This window comes from Halyomorpha halys, unplaced genomic scaffold, assembly GCF_000696795.3.
Source record: "Halyomorpha halys isolate HHAL.00 unplaced genomic scaffold, Hhal_1.1 Scaffold45.1, whole genome shotgun sequence".
In the NCBI taxonomy this organism is placed as follows: domain Eukaryota; kingdom Metazoa; phylum Arthropoda; class Insecta; order Hemiptera; family Pentatomidae; genus Halyomorpha; species Halyomorpha halys.
Window position 1 is genome coordinate 105,460 of NW_027113993.1, and position 8,492 is coordinate 113,951.

Here is an 8,492-nt window from a genome sequence, read left to right on the forward strand (position 1 = left end):
TACATATATTTACATGATATAACAACAAAATGTTTAGTTTTATACATTTTTCCTTTTATAATCAATAATCTTCTATACACTAAATACAGTATATTATAACTATTTCTCCCCCCTCCCCCGCCCCCTATTTCCCTATTTAGCAATTTTGTTTCATTTGATAATCTTATTCCATTCATTTAGCAGTTTTATTCTCCTTATTTCACTCTCTCATACCTCCCCTTTCTAGTGATCTGCAATTATGATATTACATTGCGAGGAGCTAAGAGATCCGAGAAAGAGAAATAATCAAATCAGGTCGTCCTTGCGTGTAGTATGATATGTAAAAGAGTTTCGAGAAAAAATGTGGCGAGGTAATAATTCAGGAGACCAATTAAATTAATTGCAAATTGACTGCAAATAATTTTAAAAATTAGTACCTACTACACTTAACACGGAAATATATTCTTGGAGATTCCTAAGCACCTAATTGATTTAGTAAAGGAACGAATTAGGTATTTTTAACTCCTAAACGTTGCATCCCAGCGAAAAAGACATTAAATAACAAATTACACAGCATTAAATTTTGTGCCAAATGGGTACCATAAATAATAAATTCGTTGAAGTAGCATGTCGTAAACTAAAAAATAATATTTTGTTCCAAATGTTACTCAAAACTGAGATACAGTATTATATGAGTTTTCAATACGGAAATGCTTTTCTGTGGGTCCTACAACAGTTACTAAGCAGCTAATTAGTTTGAAAAAGTAATCAATTATGAAATTTCAGTCTTTTGGTTTTTCACATATAAATCCTGACGAAAGTGATAATGATAATACAAATTAAAGAACATTAAATTATGCTTGGAATGTGTACCATAACGTGACAATGCGGTCAAGTGGTGTGGTCGAAAATCTCTTATTCCGGTTGTTCATCGGGCTCCAATATCTAGTCTGAAGTACTACGAAGTCCATGTGCAACTCGAATAGGTGGTTTACAACGACTAGCCCATTATATTTGTATTACTTTTCATATTTAAATAAACTGGGTACATCATTATTTGAACACTCAACGATAAATACAAAAATAAATCAAAAACATCAATTCATAGTTTTCTTTTTTTAATATGCAGGTGATTAACAGTATACGAATTTTAAGGAGATAGTCAGGGCTGCATTCAAGAAGAAAAATAGTTGAAATATTTTATTTTTTGCATTAAGATTCTGGTCATTTCTTTCCATAAACTCAGAGCTCAGATAGTTTTCCAGATCCATCATATTGATATGTTTCACCGTCTAGGCATTTTAGAATTTTTATTTATTTAAAATTACAAAGAGCAAACTTTTAACAATAGTTTTAATTTTTAATAATCATCAAGAAACTCACTTTTTTTTATTTTCTACGAAAATAATTGACTTTTGTACAGTATTGAATATCATCGGAGGTGACCTATAAACAAATATATATGAAACACCTATATGGTCTTTGTTGCATTTCATTTCCCTTTCATAAAAAGAATTCATGGAGGTTTCGTCGATGTCTAATTGATAAGTGATATATCTGGCAGATACATATATGTAAAAGGAACTACACCGTTTTGTGTGATAAGTTATCATAATTTTTTTTTTCATTTCTTATTTGAGAGGCATTATAACTGTAGACAAAGGTATAGTAATTAGAAAAAAGGGAAAATTTGAAAAAATCCTTTTTTACTTCACATTGGTTTGGTTTTGAAGCGACAATTTTAATTAAATGATAAATTTTAATAATTCAGAAAATTGAAATTTTCCATTTTTCTGAAGTATTAACTATATATAAACTAACTGAAAAGTTTGTATAAAATAAATAAAAACCTCAAAAATAACAAATTGAAAAAATAAAAGTATCAAGTTATCTCATAAAAGAACTAGGGTATTCAGTTATTTGCAGAGTGTATATAATCATTTACCAAAGTTTTAATAAAAAAAAAATTTTCTAATAATTTTTCACTCAGTAAAATTTTTTACAGATTAAAAGCTACTTAAGGTCTTTATGGTTAAAAGAAAAAAAAATAACTGAAAACACTTGACTTAGACAATTACTTTTAATTTTATTCCTAATATTAACAGATAAAAAATACTCATAGTACATAAAAAATACTGAATAAATGAATACAAAATATTTAAAAGAAACTTGAAATGTATACTTATATAATGGATAGCTCATATATGATATTAAACATAACAGGTAACCTTAAAATACCAAAGGTAGTAAAAGGTAAGACACAACACGAATTACTTTTCTTTTTCACAGTAATGCACTTACTGATTCATTTTTTATTTGTTTTAGAGGGTTCGGAAAAAAAAAAAAATTATATAATTATAAATGTATGTATTTACTTTCAATATTATTAAGTGAAAAATACTTACTTTTTTTGGACGATTCTTAATAGAAATCCAGAGAGATTCGCCGATGCCTTCGCTGCCATGTTCGAGGTGTATACCCGGCTCTGTTCCAACTATCAGTGCCCTACCAAAGGAAGGGAAACATCCAAGGAAAACCTTGTGGATACAAAGGTTATATGTTCTCCAAGGAACCTATTCAATCAAGGCTACTAGAGTAATTATTTTTTATTTATTTTTATTTTTTTATTTTCGGCCAAGACTCCTATTAGGTTTCTATATTGGACAGGCTAATTCTTAAGGACTTTCTTAAAATTAATTAACATTGTAGTTTTTATTTAAGATAATTCTTTTTTTTATTTTATTTTTGTTTTATTAATTTATATGTGAATGTAAAGGTGATTAGGCTTATGAGGTAAACACTCTAAACCGACCCAGTCTTGTGGATATCGTACAAGTGCTTCCGAAAGAACAGTCTACTTCCAGACATACTTGATTAGGATTACACATGAATTATATTAAAATAAAAAAATCTGTAATAAAATATATAATACATTGTAACTGGATTATATTTTAAAATACAAAATATAATTATTTTATTTGTATTTCCTTTCTTTATAGACGATGTATTTTATTTCAAACACGATCCTTATGAATGGAATTTTTTGCATTTTTATTTTATTTTTTAAGTACAACATACTTCTCATATCTTGTTTTTGAAATACTATTCTGTAAAGAAATTAAATAAATACTTATTATTTAAAATACGCTGTTATATTTAATATTATTTAGTTAGGTATAGTGAACAATTATCTTCCATATTTAAATGCCTTTAATTAAAAATCACTCATAAATGACGTTTCGGGCACACTGCAAATTACCAATTTCATTCATCCAGTTTTTAGGTCAAATATTATTAAATAAGTACTTTTCATTATTCTATTCAGTTTAATATGCTACATTAGAATCTATCCCTATTTATCCAAAAAATAAAATCTAATGGTGAACAATGTTGTCTGAGTTATTGATCTTTGCACTAATATATTAAAAACAAGGAAAGCCTACCTTCACCTTCATGAAACATCGTCACTTATGAGTTATTTCTAATTAAAGGAATTTAAATGTGAAAGATAATTTTTCACTATACCTAACTATATAAATAAGTATTTTAAATAATAATTAAAGCACTTTTTGCTTATGCCTAATCTTAAGTAAAATAAAAATCAACCTTCTGTTTATTCCTTGTGGATGTTAGAGGCATTTTTGGCTCTAATTAGGGGTTTTATAAACAAGTATCATTAGCTAAGATCCTTTTTTTTAATGACGAATTAGCTTTTAAAATAACAAGATACGTCAATTGATTACAGTCGAGTAGATCATTTTCATTTCAAAGCGGCTGTGCCACACATTTCAGTATTTATTGTCTTATGTATTCTGAAATATATTTTTTCTATATTTTAAAATAATTTTACCTTAGAAGACAGTTTAGGTAAAGTTTGGCCCTGACATATAGCTATACCTAAATGTATAGGTTTAATCAGAGTTAAGTGTTACAACTAAAAAAAAAAAATAAAAAAAAAAAAAAAATTCTGTGAACGCTTGTCCGTTAGCTCTTATGAGTCATCTAGTTTATAATATATAGATTAATGTTCCAACTACTTTATTTATAAAGTCTAAACATTGATCTTTTTATTAAATATTGTTTAATGTTATTATGAGCATTGAGACTGTCGAAATATTTCTTTATTGAATTTTTTAAGGAATCGGCAACAGCAGGGGCTAAAGGGCACTTGTTTCACAAGTTGCAATAATCCTTCTTCGTAAAGAATTAAGTTCATTGGTCTTAAGTACACTTTTTTTTTAATGTTACACCAAACGAGAAATTCATTGGTATTCGATATAGAGAGCGTGACAATAACATACATCCATTTTCGTTCGGCCACTGGTGCTGTGGAAGAAAGATGACGAACCTGTCCTAATGCTCTATTTTGTTGAAATTCGTTTGAAAAACGGTAGCTTTAATATTAAAAGATTAATTTTAATATATGTAAATATATTCTGTATTTGTTTTTAAATAAAGAGGAGGTTAGAAAAAAATAGGTTGAATATTTGTGTGAGAATTGCGTCAGATTTAGAGAAGAACCTTTTTGGATTCTCAACTTTTTTATTCTATCCTCATCAATTCGTCCCTTCTCCTATCAAAGAGTTCTGAGTTCACCTATGCCATAATTCTGTTATGTATTTAATCTATTATTCTTGGGTGAGTTTTATGTGAGTGTAATAACCAAATTTGGATAGGTATAGTTAAAATACATTCGAAATATTAAAAAAATATATATATTTTATTTAACATATATACAGGTAATAATGTTGCACATGTATTTATAATTTGGGGATACCGGCAACAATTTCAGATTCGATTCCACAATGGTCTTTACCTCTAATTATCTTGAACAGTCCTTTGTCACCCCAGCTCTCGTTCCATTGGTTAGCAATTAGCCAATAGGGTGTGCCATCTTCAACGCCCCAGCCAATGATCTTCACTGCGTGTCCTCCAAGGGCCTTTCCAGTGACGTGGTGGTAGACACCTAGTCGATAAGAAGCAATGAATATTTCTTGTACTATTTTTACAATCTTTTGCCGAGATTCCACATTGACAGCTGTCGCACCTACTATTGTCGTGTACACTGACTGACATATACTGTCGTACTATCGGAATTTACTAGGTAGAAGAAGGCACTATCAACTGTCTACACATGTGGTAAGAACTTGCACAACAGATATCAGTCACATGGAATCTCCCCTTTTCCCAAATAGAATCGAAACCATTCCTTCAGGAACTGAATGTAAAGAATATATTTTTATGGTTAAACGGATCAAAAATTATATAAATATGGAGGCGAGTACATGAAGGTCTTATGTCCCAAATTAATGAAAATTTATTTATTCTTAGGAATGAAGTTTTCATTTTGCATATCTTCGAATAAGATTTAAATTAAACGTATGATTTGTCAGACATGTGTTCATGTACCTAATATGTCTTTCCAAATTTCTCATAAAAAACTTCATTCGTTATTTAATTGCCGAAGCAATAGTCACACAAATTTCTTCTTCATTGATAAGAAGAAAATCAACTAATTTCATACTGCAGACCAGCGTTGCCTTTTTAGCAGGAATACAACTCAGAAGTATATAAAAAGTATTTGTCAAGAAAATAAATGCAGGAACAGTTAAAATTATGGAATGGTGGCCTATGAAATGGAGTCCTTTTACTTTAATCTTATTTAGGAAACGCTTAATGTTAAAGGATTGAATAAATCACTCAGAAGAAAAATATTTGATTTAAAATATCATACCTGATTTATAAGTGGGGAAGTCAGCGTAGACAGTATAGCCTGCTTCAACGGGACCATGGGCCATGATCTCTTTTTGGATCTCTTTCACACCATCAATGGTGTAAACCTGTTTAACTAGAGATAGAAATAATTATTTAAATCATTGAAAAGCGGTCGTAATGTTATTAATATCATCTACTTGATATTTCTGTGGTTTTATTTACTTTTGTGGTGATCAGATGAGAACGGAGTAGAATACGCCGCATTAGTACATTTCCTTTGGCATTTGGGTGTCTTTGACATCGGTAAGGAATCACAGGATGGCAACTTTCCTGTGGTGTGGTGCTCGCAGGCTTGGATTTCATAAGGTTGGCAACCCTACAAGTAAATAATTCTAGAATAGTTTTCAAATGATTAAAGTAAAATAGATAAATTAAGTAAACATTTGAAACTGAATTTAATTTAAAATTAAAACTTATGCGAAACATGGAACATTGTACCTACCTCGTTGGATTGGTAATCTCCTCCAGTAACAAGTCCGTTATAAGCAAAAAATTTCCATGCTGAAAAGGGATATCCTCCGTTACACCCATTGCCACACTCTGAGCAACAAGCCAACAGTTCCTCTGAAGACAGTGGCTTCGTGAACGTACCGTTTGTGGCGATGCATACTCTGTCTGTGAAGGCTCCTGCTGCTGCAACTGCCTGCAAATTATGAAGAACATAATCTCAGGTCAAAGTGATCGCTGAATGTTTCATATGATTTCGATGATTTAATTCATCAATATATATATATATATTTATATATATATAGCGACATATTCTTTTATAAAAACTGTAACCAACAAAAAGAATAGTAATATTTATTTTTTGGATAGTTTCAAATTAAATTCCTGATAGTAATTGGAATATTTTAATATTCATACTAAACGCAAATTTTATCTCGATTGATTTATTTTGAAATAAGTGATAGTTTGAACTCAATTTTATTTGCCGTTACCACCGCCATTAAAATTTCTCTCTATGGAAGAGACTTTTGTCAATTATTGATGTTCACGAAGTTTATTATTATTATTTTTGTATTTAGATGATTTTTATTAGTTGGCAAATTTATTGTTTGAATGTTTAAAAAAAAAAAGTTATTTTAATATCAGGTAATCAAAGGTGAGCAATAATAAATTCTGTTTCGTTGGATATAATGAGCATTGATTGTTTTCAGAAGCAAATAGATGGTATCATTTGATATTTAATATTTTGAGTTAAATATTAAATATTTAAATGATCTAATATCCAATCCGGAAATAATTATTTATTATTTTATATTTATATCATTTTTATTATATATACTAATTTTATGTTTATATCATATATAATGGGTTTGAATGATACCTTTTGTCTATAATGTAGACATCATTACAGCAAAAAGCCATAGACAAGCGTTTTAAATACCAGATTCTAGAAGATAATAAGGCACCGGCAATGTTTAGTTATACATTTTCGATTGTTATAACTTAGAATTGGATCCGAGTCTATACAATACTCGCAATATCACGACAGACGGCTTTTATTTTATCGATATAGTCTTCAATAGATTGATCGATCTAGTGAACAGATTCTTAAAAATTTTTTTTTTTTTTTTCCGAAACCTCTAAAACAGAAATAAGAAGTGAATTAGTAAGTGCATTAATGTGAAAAAGAAAAGTAATTCGTGTTGTGCCTTATCTTTTACTACCTTTTGTATTTTAAGGTTACCTGTTATGTTTAATGTCATATATGAGCTATCCATTCTAAAAAGGAGCTATTTTAAGTCCGGAGGTGAGGGGCCTCCTAACTCTTAAAAATCAAGTTGCACTAAGAATAAATATACTTTACCCAACAAGATCCGCAAGTTCCTTGGTCCCTGATGTGACGAATGGAATCGCATTGAGGCCAGTTTTCTCTGGCGTCGAAGCTATCCGGGATGCTGGAGTCCGGGATGGAGTGTTTAGCTCCCAAAGGCAATTTTAGGAGCTTATCTCTCTTCAGTCCCATTAATTTCTTCAGTGAGTCTATCTTTGTGTTCTCGGCAAAGTTCTGGCCAGCCTAAGTTAAGTAAATGGCATTAGAGTACAGATTATTAAAATTATATATTTTACCATCTTAATCTTGAAGGATACAAATATCATCTGAAATCCTCAAAAAATTCATAGAAAATTAATTGTTTAAGAAAAAGAAACTAATTAGAATATAAAAAATCATTCTAAAATACGAAAGGTTTATAATTGATAAATAAATAAACTTTGTTGAAAAATATTGGATATGTATATTTTCAAAGTTTCTCTTACTTTCCATTTGGCTCCTGACTTGTTGACGGTTTCGATGATCTTTTGGAGATCATCTTTCTGAACTTGTCCTCCATATGCTGCTACTAACAGCAAACTGGTTATTAATAGGATCTTCATCCTGAATTGCATATTTAAACATTAATTAAATAGCCTTCAAACATAGATATTATATTTAGTCTAAAATAGGGAGAGAAACATAGGATTCATCCCGAACTCACCTGCTGCAGAAGAGATACTGACTCCGTGCTCCTCTCTACAACCTTTTATGAAGACAGCACTCGTCCACTTGACGCCTGATAGTGTAGCAGACGTGATGTCACGAAGCAGGAAGAACATTGCTTTTAATCAATCAATAATTATAATGAATAGGCGCTAACAAAAAAATATGTCACGATTAATGAATCTGTCAACCAAATATATAAAAAACTTTAAAAATTGTGGCAGGTGGGAAAAGTTAAAGTTACTAACTGTAACTA

General features: G+C 29.9%; 2 protein-coding genes across 2 annotated transcripts in view; both read right to left on the reverse strand.

Moving 5' to 3' along the window:
* The window catches only part of LOC106689002 (IDS-type sesquiterpene synthase), a 14,911-nt gene extending 12,079 nt beyond the window's left edge, over positions 1–2,832 (reverse strand). The window contains exon 1 of the mRNA XM_014433739.2: positions 2,385–2,832. Within this exon, the coding sequence (XP_014289225.1) occupies positions 2,385–2,443 (59 nt within the window). The 5' untranslated portion in view covers positions 2,444–2,832. The remainder of the gene's footprint in view (positions 1–2,384) is intronic.
* A 1,854-nt stretch (positions 2,833–4,686) lies between these two features.
* LOC106689147 (cathepsin B) lies at positions 4,687–8,253 on the reverse strand. Its single transcript, XM_014433971.3, has 7 exons — positions 8,235–8,253; positions 8,017–8,134; positions 7,565–7,774; positions 6,197–6,397; positions 5,917–6,070; positions 5,714–5,827; positions 4,687–4,945 (listed from the first exon to the last, which is right to left on the reverse strand). Exons 2-7 carry the CDS (start codon positions 8,131–8,133, stop codon positions 4,740–4,742), a joined length of 1,002 nt encoding a protein of 333 aa, XP_014289457.1. The 5' UTR covers position 8,134; positions 8,235–8,253; the 3' UTR covers positions 4,687–4,739.
* Positions 8,254–8,492: the final 239 nt, after the last annotated feature.

Bases quoted from the DNA above. Each gene is read 5' to 3' on its own strand.
- LOC106689147 (XM_014433971.3), bottom strand. From the start codon at position 8,133: ATGAAGATCCTATTAATAACCAGTTTGCTGTTAGTAGCAGCATATGGA. The intron at 7,775-8,016 runs GTAAGAGAAACT...TACTTAACTTAG, and splicing joins AGTCAGGAGCCAAATGGAAA to GCTGGCCAGAACTTTGCCGA. The intron at 6,398-7,564 runs GTAAAGTATATT...CATAATTTGCAG, and splicing joins GAACTTGCGGATCTTGTTGG to GCAGTTGCAGCAGCAGGAGC.